Source organism: Podarcis tiliguerta (assembly GCF_965153285.1).
Source record: "Podarcis tiliguerta genome assembly, chromosome: 8".
NCBI classification, from domain to species: domain Eukaryota; kingdom Metazoa; phylum Chordata; class Lepidosauria; order Squamata; family Lacertidae; genus Podarcis; species Podarcis tiliguerta.
The window spans coordinates 42,751,413-42,766,865 of NC_139541.1; the positions used below are offsets into that span (position 1 = coordinate 42,751,413).

At 42.7% G+C, this 15,453-nt stretch overlaps 1 protein-coding gene and 1 long non-coding RNA gene across 3 annotated transcripts in view; one reads left to right on the forward strand and one right to left on the reverse strand.

The window, feature by feature from the left end:
• Positions 1–15,453, reverse strand: part of BEAN1 (brain expressed associated with NEDD4 1) — a 48,269-nt gene that overhangs the window by 7,248 nt on the left and 25,568 nt on the right. For both annotated transcript variants that reach the window (XM_083454517.1, XM_083454518.1), the window contains exons 4-5: positions 4,280–4,489; positions 3,356–3,488 (exon numbers count right to left, since the gene is read on the reverse strand). In XM_083454517.1, the coding sequence (XP_083310643.1) occupies positions 3,356–3,488; positions 4,280–4,489 (343 nt within the window). The remainder of the gene's footprint in view (positions 1–3,355; positions 3,489–4,279; positions 4,490–15,453) is intronic.
• On the forward strand, positions 1,866–9,774 carry LOC310684067. The gene is made up of 5 exons (XR_014514679.1): positions 1,866–2,006; positions 4,335–4,445; positions 5,934–6,154; positions 7,611–7,721; positions 9,182–9,774. It is a non-coding gene; the product is annotated as an uncharacterized lncRNA (long non-coding RNA).

Consider the following 15,453-nt stretch of genomic DNA (forward strand, 5'->3'; position numbering starts at 1 on the left):
TTGAAAGGGTGCAGGTCCCCCAGCACGGCTTTACTGAGACTCTAATGGAAACAGTTGTAACAGATGTTCTGGGAAGTTTTTGAGAATTTGAGACCCCTGGAAGCATTAACCACACCAGCACAAAGCAGAAACTATTGATGAAGGGCAGCCAGATATCATTTGAACCCTCCTTTACAACAACAACGCCACTTTGCATCTGCCATTTAAAAAAAATACCTCTCACATCAAATAAATCTACCATGGTCACAGAGATCCTGGGTCCATGAGAAAGCCATTAATTCACCTAAAGGGACGATTATAGATATCACTACCATCTAGTTAGGGTTGTCAAGACAAATTGACCGCATGGCTTCCATTTGATTGCCTTGTGAGCATGGCAGGATTATGATTTTTTTAAAAAAGATAAAGAAATAAAACTCAAATGAGAGCTGTAGCAATTTCCTTAAATCTAGTGTGAGAACCGATTAGGGATACATCTAGAGAGATAATCAAATTGAGTCCTAAATGAGATTTCAGTCATTTGTACATCAAAGCAATTAAATTATTAAACACCCCTAAGGCATCTTTCATAAATTAATTTCCCAATTAGAATTTTATATAAATAGTGTTTCTGCCCTAGACGTTCTTCAGAACACACACACACACACACACACACACACACTCTCGCTCAGATTCATCCTGCAAACTGTTGAGTGGTTATCTGTGTCTTGCAAGGGCTTAAACCCTAGAAGATGCTAATTCTCTGCCATACGGTGACTTTGGTCCTGTTTCAATACCTGTCACTTTAGCATTCCTGGAGGGATCATTTCTGGGTGAGGACCTGACAGCCCCATTTAGTTATGCAGTTGCAGACCTGAGAAGCAATGTACAGTTTGCATGTATAAAAGTGGTGAACTGGCCCCTAGATGTTTGGCTAGTATTACTTCATAAAATGGAGGGGATCTTAGCAAAATTGAAAAACAATATTGCAATTCGGTATTAAAACCCTACTCCCTGCATATAACACAAAACAAACTCTGGGTTTTCAGTTTTGGACCTGAGGATGCCAGTAATGAACGAATGAATAAATAAATAAAGTAGTGTGTGTGTGTGTGTGTGTGTGTGTGTGTGTGGCTTTTTCATTACTATTTGATGCTGCTCTGTTTCAAATCTTCATCTTGGATCAGTGGAGTGAAAAACCAATCACACAATTCATTTAAGAATTCAAGCTGTCCAGAGGAGACAAGTCAGCTTGCCCTTCTCATACGATAACAGCTCCAACTGGATATCTATTCATTCTAAAACTGTAGTTAAATAACTGACTGTGCTTATTAATCGATTCATCAGACAGCGCCATGAATTACACCATTCAGCCCTCCTCTTTTGTTTTTCTTGCCCACCTCTGCCAAAGAGAATATGAGACACAAGGCATACCTCTTCTGCTCTGTTGGTGATTTGGAAACTATGCATTCAGTTTCCACCTTCAGAAAACTATTTTAAAAATCCATTTCTTACTCATCAACTTCTACAACATAATGCTTTCATCCATGGGAGCACTTTTGAAAATCATTCCTTTGGAGGAATATAGGCGGGAAATATTATATTAATTTATTATTATTATTATTTTAAAAACCCACACCATTTATTTTTAGTGAATGAAAAAGCTACGGCTGACAGAAAGCTAATGCTATTTATTCATTAAAAGCGGCAGGGTGGATTCTCAGATCCCATAACATGGAAATCCTTCGGTACAATCCAGAGGAAGTTGGGAAGGGCTGCTTTACATGGTACTTGATCTAGTGAAGCTGTATCTACAATGCTTATAGTCACGATGGCTATGTTCTGCCTTCACTGTTAAGAGGCAGTAGGCCCTTGAACACTGAACTGCCTGCAATTCCCAGAGCTCCCTGGGAAAAGAGGGATAGATTGTTAAACCACTTTATGAACTGTAGCTCTGTGAGGGGAAGAAGTGTCTCCTAACCACTCTCAGCACCCAAAACAATCTTCAGTTCCTAGGATTCATTGGGGTAAGCCATGACTGTTGAAAATGGGATGAGACGGCTTAAAAAATGTGTAGTGCAGATGGTTCCTTGGAGGCAGGGAGAGGGGCAGAGAAGGAAAAGAAGTAGCATAATCTTTTTAAAAAAAAGAATAGAGGTGCAGGTACTGCGTACCATTGAGTACCCCCTTTTAAAAAGCACTGGGTGTAATGTGTGGGTGGTCTTTGCCTTTGACCGAAATAATTCTGGGCCCCTACACTGTTCAGACAGCCTCATTTCTCAGTCCTTTTAACCCTGTTCTACAGTGGTACCTCGGGTTACAAACGCTTTGGGATACAAACGCTTTGGGTTACAAACTCCGTTAACCCGGAAGTAGTTGCTCTGGGTTGCAAACTTTGCCCCAGGATGCAAATGGAAATCGCGCGGTGGCAGCAGCAGGAGGCCTCATTAGCGAAAGCGTGCTTCAGGTTAAGAATGGTTTTGGGTTAAGAAAGGACCTCCGGAACAAATTAAGTTCATAACCCGAGGTACCACTGTATTGGAGAGCTAAACAAGAGAGACCATCTATTATCCTGACAAGTTGCTGTAACTACCGTGTGCTCAGCAGAAGAGCAACAAATGGAAATCTATAAAAGGAAGATAGCTACAGCCACCCCAGTTATTTATTTATTAAATGTCCATTCTACCCGCTTTCTGCCGAAGGAGTCCAGGGCAGCAAAAAAACAAAATAGCAAAAGATACAAATAATGAAAAAAAAAAAACCAACCCCCCCAAAACCAATTAAAAACATTGAGTGGTATCGGATGCTAGTCCTACTCAGAGTAGACCCACTGAAGTTAAATGGGTATGGCTAACTTAGGCTCTGGTTCCTCAATTCTGAGTAGGCCTTAGATGGATAAAACCTATTAAAAACATTGGGGGGGGGGAGTTTTTTGTTTCATTTAAGTTCTTAAAATAAATTATAAAATATAATGATTTAATAAATAAAATTGTAAAAATTTAATATTTTCAATTATTGTATTTTTTATTATAGCCAATAATTTCAAGGTTGCCAGAACTCCACACAGAACTACAGCTCTCAGCACCCTTAACATGTCATGATTGTTAAAAGTGGTATAAATGTGTTTCATTTATTTGCCCTCATCACTCCTCACAACTCAGACTTCCACCTGTAGGTCTTTATTGCCTTCCCATCACCTGTTTCTCCCACATCATTTATAGCAGCCACTGGGGCTTGGAGACCCTGCCTGTGTCTCTCACCCACACTCAATGCTGAGAGCATATTCTGGTGGAAGAACATTGGGACTGAGCCCAGCAGAGCTCCCATTTCCACACCATTCATCCCAGTGATAAAAATGCATTCGAAAGGTGCTTACTGGGGAGGTGAGTCGGGGCAGGTGACATTGACCTGTGTCTCCATGTAAGTGCTGAAATAGAAGGCTGGAGGGAACTCCTCTATGCAACTGGATCTTAGTTCTCCAACTGAGCCGCCGTAGAAGCATTCTGGAGCTGGAAGAAAGAAGAAAATACTGGTCCCACAACACCGCAAACAGGCATTTTGTAGATTTAAAAATTATTTGTATGCTGCTTTTCAGACCTAAAAACCCCCCACACAGATCACATCTGCACCATCCATTTTAAAAAAGCATTCTCATACTGCTTTTAACAGCCATGACTCCCCCTCAAGAATCCTGGGAACTCTAGTTTTTTAAGTGTGCCAAGAGTTGTTAGCAGACTTCTATTCTCCTCACAAAGCTAGAATTCAAAGAGTTCCCCGGGAAGAGGGATTGATAAACCATTCTGGATAACCAGACCCCTGCAGAGCATGTTTGGCTGAGAGCTCTTGAATGGATGAAATTCTTAAATCACCTCTGGAAACTGGTGAATTGCCTTGGTCTCTACGCCTTTCCCCACCAATCCCAGGTTATTTTCATGCCGCTAGGGTCTCATACACACCATACATTTTAAGCACACTGGTACCCAATGCTTTCCAAGTTATTTTGGCACCTGAGGCAGAAAATCCTACAAGCGCTTCTCCCTGGGAGTACAATGCAATAAATGTAAGTCAAACAACCAATGATTTGTAGCCTTCCATGCCACCCCCAAATCTGCTGCATCACTCCATCTAGTGGAAAGGCCCTGTTCAAACACACAAAGCCTGGCTCTGCCGTATCCAGTTTGCAAACTAAGCGCGGCAGCAACAGAATGAAAAGGGCCTGGTGGGAAAACACACTGGAAACGTTTGCAGAACATCTATATTTTTGAAGAAGTTATTTAAAAAATCAGAACAGTCCTCTTACTGTAACTGGCATCCCTCCTCAGCTGGAGATGTTGAAAGCACCTATTCTTTCGCAGGCTGCCGATGATGATGGCCACGCAGGAAAGGAAGAGAACTGCTCCAATCACTACACCAGCTACCAGCACAGAAGAATCCGACATGCTAGTGTCAGCCTTGCCTTCAGTGAAGTGGGTAAACTCAGTGATGGGGATGGTCTGGTTCAGATAAATTGCTACACACCAGTGAGGAAGAGAGGAAGAGGGAGAGTTGAGGCGATACTACTGGTAGGGATGGGCAATCTGGTTTATTTTGGTTTCTCTCAGTTCTTAATTTTTCCAGTCTTCAGTTCAATTCTCCACATATCCACATCAGTTCATGATTTTTTTACATGAAAAAACAACTACTCTCTCGCATGAACTTTTGCATGCAATTTTACCTAATACACACATATTTTTTTACCACTTGGGGATTGAACCTGTGACATTCTGCATTAAAAGCAGATTCCTACCAATGAGCTACAGTTCATCCATCACCAGCTAAAGTCCATTCACTAATACACACAATTGTGTGCAAAGCAATGTCCCCCAATAATATGCATGTTTGTATGATATTTTCACAAATATATGCATTTTAATCCACCTTTTACCCCAGTATATGCATTTTTGTACATGTTACTCGGCTGGAGAATGGCACAGCAGAATTCAGAGAAGTGCCAGTTTCAAAGGATAGCTGTGTTTTTGTTTGCAGATTGTTTTGGGAAGTGTGTTTTTTGTAGGTTCACCTTTAAATGCAAACTGAACCAAATTTCTCCCACATCCCATACTACAACATAGTAGGCCCATCTGCTCCAAAGAGCTGCTGTTTTGATCAGACACACGAAGGAGCCCATGTTAACATAAAACCCACATCCCTATGGAAGCCAAGCTGCTCACCAATGGGATATACCCAATGGGATGAAAATGGAGTGCACAAGTTCAGGGAAAGGGTGCAGTGAGGGGCAGACACAGGTTCATCTCACCCAAACCCTCACCGGCCACTGGCAATGCTCATGTAACCAGGTGGAATTGACATTGTAAGGAAATTCAACTCCATAGGAGGCAATGGAAGAAGCAGAAGCAAATTTTATCAAGTCCCCCCCCCCCCACTGATATGTCCACAGCGGCACACGAAAACTCAGGATATGATGGATCTCAACAGCCAATCACAACACAATCCCTCATCCTTCGTGCTACACACCCTGTGAAAATAAGACCACCAGTGATGGGTTCTCTTCAGCCTGCTTAACAAAGGTGCCTGGGGAAGATATAGCCAAATATCCCATTTTGAAACTATGCAAATTTACTCACAAGTAGTCCCATTGATGTTAGTAATATTTACCTAGGCTGTGATACACTGTCTCCTGGGTGATTTGTAAGCTTCCATTTGCATTCCAATTTCACCTGTAATGTGCAGCTGGCAGCCTAAAATTATTATTATGCTAAGTCCCTGCATTAACACCCCATGCAGCAATTAATAAATGTTTCCTCAGATGCACTCAAAAGGGATATATTTAAGGAAGTACGACACAAGCCAATAGACAGAAAATCTACCATTCCGGTGACCTTGACTAGCTCATCTGAGGCGAAAAAGCTGGCCACCCCTTGAGATCACTAACTCTGCCTCTTATTTCCATGCAGCTATCAGATAATGGCCTCCGCCTGGTGCATTGACATCCTTATTAAAGAGTCAGAAGGAATCAGATTGGATCACCAGCGGCCTGCAAATTGAGAATGTCAGAAGCAAAAAAGCGTGTCACCGCAAAGGAGCTCTGGAAATAAATCTTTTCAGATGCCTCTGGCTTCAGGTTATTATGTTGATGTCACAGTACCTTGTATAGGTGCTGCTTCAAATTAAGCAGGTAAACAAAACAAAGCAAAACAAAAAACCCCTTCCAATCTTCAGAGCCAGGGCATCTTTCATCAAGATGATAAATATTGCTACAGCGAAACAAATCACTTGGGAGGCAAAGCAGCACATGGTGTATGATGCTGCCCCTCGCCCCCTTTCTCCAGCAGAAAAACCATTCTGAACTCATGCAAGCTTTTTTAACAGGGCTTCAGGTCCCTTTCCATAAACCATTTCCAGGCACTGCAATAATTCCAGTGAATAGGTCAGGGTGGCTTTGTTTGTTGACATCAGTAGTGGCTTCTGCTGGCCCACCTGAAGTCAGGAAAGAATATTCTGCCCCAAATTTTGTCCTGCGATTTTTCTGGGTTAATGGGGTTGCAAACAGATTTATTCTGGAAGCAATTAACATGGACACGAGTGCTAAACTTCTGCTAGATTTCCAAAAGTGGCTTCTATAGGTTGTGTGAAAGATCACATACAATGCAAAAATGATTAGGTTAGGAGACATAGGGAAAACGGAATAGTGGTGCCTGAATGCCTCTTTAGTTTTGTTCATCTTTGCTGTGCTGTAAGTAGATTCTGCCCTAATCTTCCCTCACCTCAAAGATCTCTGTTTACTTTCGAAATCACATACACATTGGTTTGAAAAAGTCCCACTCTAAAACAAAAACTCAGCTACCAAAGAGAAATAAAATCTACAGTTTTTTTTTTTTTTATGAAGTCTGCAAAATGAGACAGGAAGGATCATGTATGAATTTATGGCCCCTGTCATAATGATCGCTGGCGACATTAGTTATGGCCTCATTTCCTCTGACTCTGGCACTGAATGGCGTTTTGCTACTCTGCTGCATAAAAGATGGAACATCGTCAGTGAACAATGTGTTCCTCAGCACGCTTTGCTAGTGCACCTATCTTTTTTAAAAAAAGAAAGCGATTATTCACTATTTATTAGGCTCTGCAGCAAGGAATAAATCCTTGGCTCATCAGTAAAATTCTCATGCTGTGTTTGCTGCATGTTCAACGTAAAGTCTCACAGTAAAACAAAAATTCAAATTGATTAAAGGATGAAGGAGAGGCAGAACAGCACTGCTAATTTATTCACTGTTCACTTTGAAGAAAAAACACCTTGAGCATCTATTGCAGAAGGTGGGGAATCTAAAGCCCAGGGGCCAAATGTAGCCCTTCAGGTGTCTGTCTCTGGCTCCCAGGACTCTATCTAGGCCCTGCCTGGCTCCCTGAGTGCTTTGGCCAGGCTGGAATGTGCCACTGAGTTCTGATCATGCCTCTTGCTTGTCTGGATGGAGGATAGAGAGGGCTATGTCAATCTGTGTATGGAGACACTAGCCTACTTTAGAAGGGGGGGGGGGTGTGCTCATTGCTCTGCCCACTCTTCCTTTGCCCACTGCTAACATGTGGTGCCCAGAAAGGAATGTGATACTTAAGCTGAGGAAGATTCTCTGTTCCAGATCTATTGCCTAAAACCCTTTGTAGCAAAGCCTCTGGTACAACGAGTAACAGAAACCATGCAGTTCAGAGATATTCAGAAGCGAAGAATGGATGGCAGATGAAAACTCCAGGTAATAAGTCCCCTCTGCCTTATATTTACTATCTGAGATGTCTGAGGACTGGGGCATGGCAAATTTCACCAAATGATTTTCAGCGGTGGCCCCTATATATGTCCTCTCTGCATTCCTTATACAACAATATTGCCCCCATTTGATGTATTAAGGGTGCCGGCTTCCCCTCCTCCACCAAGCTGCATGCTGGGAGGATAAATGTAATATTTCCTCTCTAGTGCTGACATGACAGTTTCTTTAAATATTTTTACCAATGTTGAAACTGGGTAGTGTCTGTGATGTGCAAAATGTCATCCTGACTCACTGCAGTGGCACACCGTTGCGTCCCCCCCCCCCGACTCTGACTCGTTTTGTTCTAAAAATATGTGAGCACCAAAAATAAGCAAGTCAACCATTCTAACAAACCTGCTCTACTCGTTTCACATATATATAAATACACACAAACACATCTTATCACAGGCTGTTACTGTGATGCGTTACCAAGCCAACATTAATGTGGAAAGCAGATTGTCACCAGCTTTCATTACAACTTTGATTAATCATCTATACACCAAGATGCACATATTGTTACCAGTAATGCTGCTGCCACAACCTGCATGCTGAAACAAGATCTGCTCTGTAAAGGGGAAAACCAGCAGGAAGTTTTCTCTCTGATCCATAACTGAAGATTGAACTTCCTTGTTATAGGATCAATGGCCAACCAGAGGCCTCAAGGAAGATGTGCAGGTAATAGACCCCCCTCTCCCACAATAGTTCTTTAGAAGCTGGTCTTCAGTTGCTTGTAATCCTGGAGATTGCATTTAACAATCTTGGCTTTAACCTCCAACAGTGTGTATGGCACTTAGTCTTCAGATGAATTATTCTACAGATGTGCAGGAAGAATTTGTGTTCAATAGCACCTGACACAAAATCAGAAGTCTGCTGGGAGGAGGAATGCTTCAGGAATTTGATATACATGAACTCCTAAATGGTCTGATCTGTAATTTCTGGACTAATGTGCAGATCAGAATTCAGCTGTCCACTGGATTTTGCACTTCTCTGAATGTGCACTTGGATGCAGAAATGCTTCTGAATACCAGCTGCTGGAAACCACAGGAGGGGAGAGGTCTCCTTTTCTCAAATCTTCCTTGTGGGTTTCCCACAGGCATCTGGTTGGCCACTGTGAAAACAAGATTCTGGACAAGATCCCATTGGTCTGATCCAGCAAGCTCCTCTTATGTTCTTAGGTTAAATGTTTAAACGCCTTTAAAATCTGCATTTAAACATTTTGAGGTGATTAAGAAATTGCAGGTTGATGTAGAAATGGAATAGTATTATGGGTAGGAACATGCAAGCCAGAAAGAGTGACATAAGCCAACAGCAGCCAATGGTTACATCACCATTCACAATACACAACAGCCAATGGATGAATGTAAATATATTATTAGATGTGAATACTAAACATGCTTTATTGTTTTCAGACCAATCCGTACACCCTGGGGGTGGCACTAGACAGGTATCTGCTACAGTCAGTCTTCCATAGCCAGATGCATTTCTACCAAATAGCCTTCCTCAGTGGCAAACCAACAAACCTGAACAAACCGCTTGACCACAAACCTACAAGAAGCCCTTGTGAGGCATGCTCATGTTTTTGATATGCTGTTCTATCTAATTCCTTTCCCCAATTTTTCAGAAGTTAAAGCTGTGTTGCATTATTGTGCCAAAGTACATTCCTGATCTTATCTCTCTATGGCGCGGGATGTACTTTGGCAAATATTCTGGAGCTTTATTTTTCCATATTACGTTGCTCTTGGCCCTTTGAAGTAGTACTGTGTTTGTTTCGTTTAGCTAAGAAGTGATTACTTTTGATGAATATTGCATGAATGAAATTAGAGAGAGAAAGCTGATATGCAATTTTTGCCCATGTATTCCCTAACTCATAAGTTCATATCCTGTGTCATGTGTCTGAGTCCTCTATTATATCCCTTTTATTTGTTTTTATGCATTTCTATACTGCTCTTTTGTTGGCTTTGGGTTATGTTTTTGTTTTAATGTTTTAATGACACATTGTTTATTTTTTAGACTATAACCATGTAATTTTTTTTTTTTAACATTAAGCGGTTTATATATGCTTTTAAATAAATAAAATGAATGTCAGGTTGAGGTAAGGATAGTGTTCCAGCAGTTTCACTGAGTGCTATTTATTGCATTCTACCCTTTATCTTGGTCTCTGTTTATAGTACAATTTTGGTTGGTGTACATTCCATAAAAATTTCAAAACCCCATCTAATATCGCTGTGAGGGTTTAAGTAGAAGTCTGAAGTTATTTCTCCCTTCGCTGAGCTTCAGAGGTTAAAAGGTTTATGCTTTACCTCATCATTTATTAATTTTCATCACCAGATAACCCAAATAACCTTCATTTTGTGTGATCTAAATTACTTTGCATTTTCTCTTGGGCTCAGTCCACTGGGGAATTTGCTTGCACAAACCCCATCAAAACGGCTGAGCGGCTAAAGAGCGTAATAATCCATTTCTAGTGACTGGTGCCCCGAGTCAGCAAAGGCAGTTTTCAAGTTCTTCAGAATGCTACTTCAAACTGGATTTTAAACAAAACAATGTGGAGAGGAGGAGATACAAAAATATCTCTTGGATAAGCTCACCCCTAAATTCTGAAGAAAAAAATTGTACCCTCAGAGAGAGAGATATCAAAGAAGGGATTTCTATATGAACCCCTCCACAAGCTGAATGAACACATGGAGCAGGCTTGCGGGGGACTCTAGCACAGATCAGAATGTTCTCCTATCACCTGGATGTTCAAAGGATGGTTTGAAGGAATTCTATGCACATACGGATGTTCCACAATGCAAGCAAGGACTCTGCCCAATTAGAGTCCCTCCTCAGGTGGACAAACTCTACCCACAAACATCTGGATGCACACAGAGCTGCATCCAACATTTCTAGAATGCAGACCTTGGTGAGCATGACAATGAGCAGGGCTGGATGGACCACACTGCACTGTGACCCCCACTTCACACTTTCTTTCCCAGAGCCTGATGATACACAGAAGGAGGGCAACTGGCAGCTAGGACAGTTCTTTTTGCTGATGAGAGTTGTGGTCCAGAACATTTGGCGGGTACAAGGTTGGGGAAGGCTTCAGCCATGTTCTCTGAACAACAGGCAGATGAAAACTACAGCTGAACAATTTTTTTTAAAAAAATACAACCCACTGTGTACCAAAACCAATACCTGAGGCACTGCAACACAACTCTAAAACACATTAGCTGTCATAAAAACACAAGAGCGGATACACAAAGCAATTCAACTGACAGGGAATAAAATTATTTCAATACTGAACTGGAAATACCACAAAATTGAAACAGCATGTTCACCCTAAAGCAATATGTTCATCCTATAAAGACTGGGTGAACAACAACAAAAAGTTGTTGTCTGGTGCCAAAAATATATTAATGTAGATGCAAGAAGGTTCCGAGAGAGCGCATTCCATAGCTGAGAGGCCACAACCAGGAAGGTCCTGTTCCTTGTAGCCACCCGACAGAGTGAGGGGGCACTTGAAGGAGGGCTTCTATTATTGATTTAGGTGGTAGCCAAGATACATATAGGACGAGGCTATCCTTTAGGTAGTGGGGGTCCCAAGTCATGCAGGGTTGTATTAGTCAAAACCAACACCTTGAGTTGGGTCTAGAAATGGATTGGGCGTCAATGAACTGCTCTGTTGATAGGCATGAGACCAGGGGTCGGCAACCTAAGGCCCATGGGCCACAAGTGGCCCATGGGGGTCATTTAACCAGCCCATGGACCCCCACTGCTTGCTCAGGGACCCCCGCTGCCTGCTCAGTTGGCTCCTGTGCGCCGCACTAAACTGGCACAGGACAGAGCGGGGACTGCATTCTGCGATGCTGGCCAGCTTCCCATTGGCTGCAGGAAGCTCAACAGAGTTTGCGCATGCGTGCACACGCACGCACTTCGGCCCACCGCAGGGTCTGCGGGACAGTGAACCGGCCCAAGCCACAAACACTTTGCCAACCCCTGCATGAGACTATCACATTTTCTATTATAAGGGAAGCTAATGCCACATATAAAGTGGCTACTGTATATGTGATAAACAGCAAAAGCACATTGGGAAGGGCAAAAATTATTACAAGCCACACTGGAGGATCATGCAGTCAATCCAAGATATGATCACAACAACTTCCTATTTTTCAGGATAAGTTCTACCTCCATAGCCACATTCTTGGCTTCTGCACATGAATTCCCATGCAGGGAATTGTGACACCGATTGACGACTAAATAAGGGCAATCCCAACTTCACAGGCGTGATCATATGCTATGTGATCCGATGCCACTTGACAAATCTGGGCTCTTCCTATTTGTTTTTGTCAGGGTTATTGCATTGTTCATTTATGCTTGTTCTGTTTAGCACCCGAGGGTCCTTTTGAAATTCACCTTCGCATCTGCTATGCATCAATAAGTTCTCTGCTCAACTGCAATTTCAGCCTCCACTTTGTAATCAAATGCTTAATGAAAAGATAAGAGTGATCAACTTGAAGATGGCTGGGATAAAATGTTCACTTCTAATTAACGGTGACTCAAGGGCCATTCTAGGAAATGCTCCTGTTGAGCTTCTCTGTACATAGACTGAGACAAGCAAGTTGGAATCTTGTTACCGTGGAAAATTAATACAGGCAGCTTCTGGCAATCTAGGAAGCAACCAACCAGAATTCATATGAAGAGCCAGAAGAATTTCCGAGCCAATGCTTCTTTTTTCTTGTCCCCTGTAAGGGTGTAGTGAAGGGGTTGCTAAGATGGTGTGCTTCAGATGTTGTGGACTACATCTCCCATCATTCCTAGCTAGCATGGCCAATAATCAGGGATGATGGGAGTTGTAGTCCAAAATGCATGGAGAGCACGACAATGGCTACCCCTGTTAAAGTGGATAGATTGCAAGGACGTGCAGTGGGGAGAATTATATTCAGGTCCCTGTTCAGTTGTGAGGCTTAATGGATGACCTTGAGCTAGTCACTCTGGGCTATGCTTGCACCATAATGAATTCAGTGCAGATGAAGAAAATCACATTTAAAAAGTAGACAAACAAATGGGTTCTACAGCAAAATGTTATGAGCATGCTTGTTCCTTTACTAGGCTCATCCCACCCCCACAATATGATGTTGTACTTTTTGCAAACTTTTGATTCCCCCAAGCCTACTGATCTCTTCCTCTTCTGTGTGGGTGATACCATTTTGGCCATATAAACAATTAATAACACATGGATATTGAAGCAATTACAATAAGAGATCTTACAAGAGATCTCTGTTTTCTTGTCTTCATGTTTCTTTTTTTAGCTAAATTCTAAATGAAAGGGAAAGCGGAGCAGCACCAAAAGACAAAAAAGCAAAAGGGCAGATAATTTTTCAACTGGTGTGACCCCCCCCAGAATATATTGAATTTAATGCACGCTGTCTTTTTTGACAAGATACATCTCCCCCCCCCCCAAATACATTTGCCTGTTCCAGCAAGGAGTTTTCTCAGATTACCCCTTCTCACATGGAGTCTCCCAAAGGAGTTTATCGAACCACTGAAAATCTCTGAATAAAAGCTGGTTGGCAAGACAGGTGACTATCAGGGCTGACTCTTGGCTCATGGAGGGCAGGGCAAGGCAGGAGCAACATCCAAGTAAGGCTGTGGGCAAGCAGGGGAAGCAGAGTCCCCTAGTTGTTCAGAAAGGGAAGTGGTGGTGGAAAGGAAGCACCCAGGGTCAGCTCAAGACAGTTTGCTGCCTGAGGCAAAGACAGGAATGGCAGTTAATTCTTATTTCAGCTCTTGTAAGGGGCTGACATTCTTGTCTGTTGCTGGCGAGTATAAGGCAGAGAGGAGGAAGCTGAGGCCTAGGTGTCAAATGTGGCCCTCCAGACCTCTCACCTGAGGCCGTTTGAGCCACACCTTTCACCAGCCCTGCATTGCACCCTCCTTGAATGTTTTTGCTTGGCTGGAATGTGTCTTTGGACTGATGCTTCTTGCCTGCCCAGATGGAGGATAGTCACTATTCAAAAGCCACAATTATTGCTCTAGTCAATCTTGCCTCTGGCCCTGCCCCCTCTCCCCTGAAATTTGCCCAGAAGGGAAGGTGGCTCTTGGGCTAAAGAAGATTCCCTACTCCTGGTTGAAGGGATGTGGGGCAGGCTGCACAGCACATATAGCTCTGTTCTTCAATACTTGTTGCTGCTTCCTGCCCATCAGCATTTGCTGCCTGAGGAAGGTGCTCATTCTGCCTAGTGATAGGGCTGGTCCTGGTGGCACCAAGCACCAGAGGAAGCAGAAGAAGAGGCAAAACCTCAATATGGTAGAGCGGAAAATCACGAATCTTTAATATTTTTAGTAGGCCTATGCAATACAGCTGTAGGCAAATAGGGAAACCATTTCAGACATCCTGCTGAATGTTAGGGGACACTGAGGACATAATCAGCAGTTGTGGCCCCTCCCATTCTTCACCTGTATGTATGGGGCGGGGGGGGGGGACACCTGGAATGAACCAAGGCCTTCAGATACTCCATCTGATTACAACAATAGATCTTACCATGTACAGTGGTACCTCAGGTTACAAACACCTCAGGTTACAAACACTTCAGGTTACAGACTCTGCTAACCAGGAAGTAGTACCTCGGGTTAAAAACTTTACCTCAGGATGAGAACAGAAATCGTGAGGCGGCAGCAGGAGGCCCCATTAGCTAAAGTGGTAACTCAGGTTAAGAACGAACCTCTGGAATGAATTAAGTTCGTAACCAGAGGTACCACTGTATAAACTATCTTCACTTTGGCTCAAAATGTCAAAAATCCAGAGCCAAGAATTGTGCCTCATTATACAAAATCTCTCACTTTCCCTGTAGGCATGCAGTCCTTGCACAAAGGTTCACATGAGACAGTGGATAGAATGAGGTTCATTGTCTCTCGATAAATGACACTCGCGCATCCCCCCCCCCCCCCTGCGGTTTCCTGGTTATATAAGCTTTAAGACATGAACAATGCTGATAAAGACATGAATATGTACAATGAAAGACAGGCTGCTAAATTATCAGTTAAACAAAGCAAATGTTTTCCCCTTCAACATAGCCCTGGCACAACACAGATCTGAACAACTGTTTTTTTTTTAAAAAGCCTTGATTTTATACTACTATAAAATCTATTGCCCTGATCTCGCCACTGTGATCCATGCAATGGTCACCTCCAGGCTTGATTATTGTAACTCACTCTATGTGGAGCTGCCCTTGAAGCTGACCCAGAAACTCCAGCAGGTGAAGAATGCTGCGACGAGACTCCTTACAGGGTCTTCGTCGCAGGATCACATTCATCCAGTGCTGTATCAGCTTCAATAGTAGTAGTAGTAGTAGTAATTTATTTTCACCCCACCCATCTGACTGGGTTGTCCCAGCCACTCTCGGCAGCTTCCAACATAATAAAACATAATAAAACCTTAAACCTTAAAACACTTCCCTATACAGGGCTACCTTCAGATGTTTCCTAAATGTTATATCCTTAACATCTGGTGGGAGGGCATTTCACAAGGTGGGCACCACTACTAACTGAAGCCAATGCTACAGTCAAATTTTGCTTTCAAAACCATGTGTTCATAGGCCCATGATGCACTGACATAGGGAGCGAGGTTGCACTGACAGGTGCTGATGGGAGTTGTAGTCTAAAGGGCTACACATTGGGGAAGGCTGCTCTAAGAAGTCGGTAG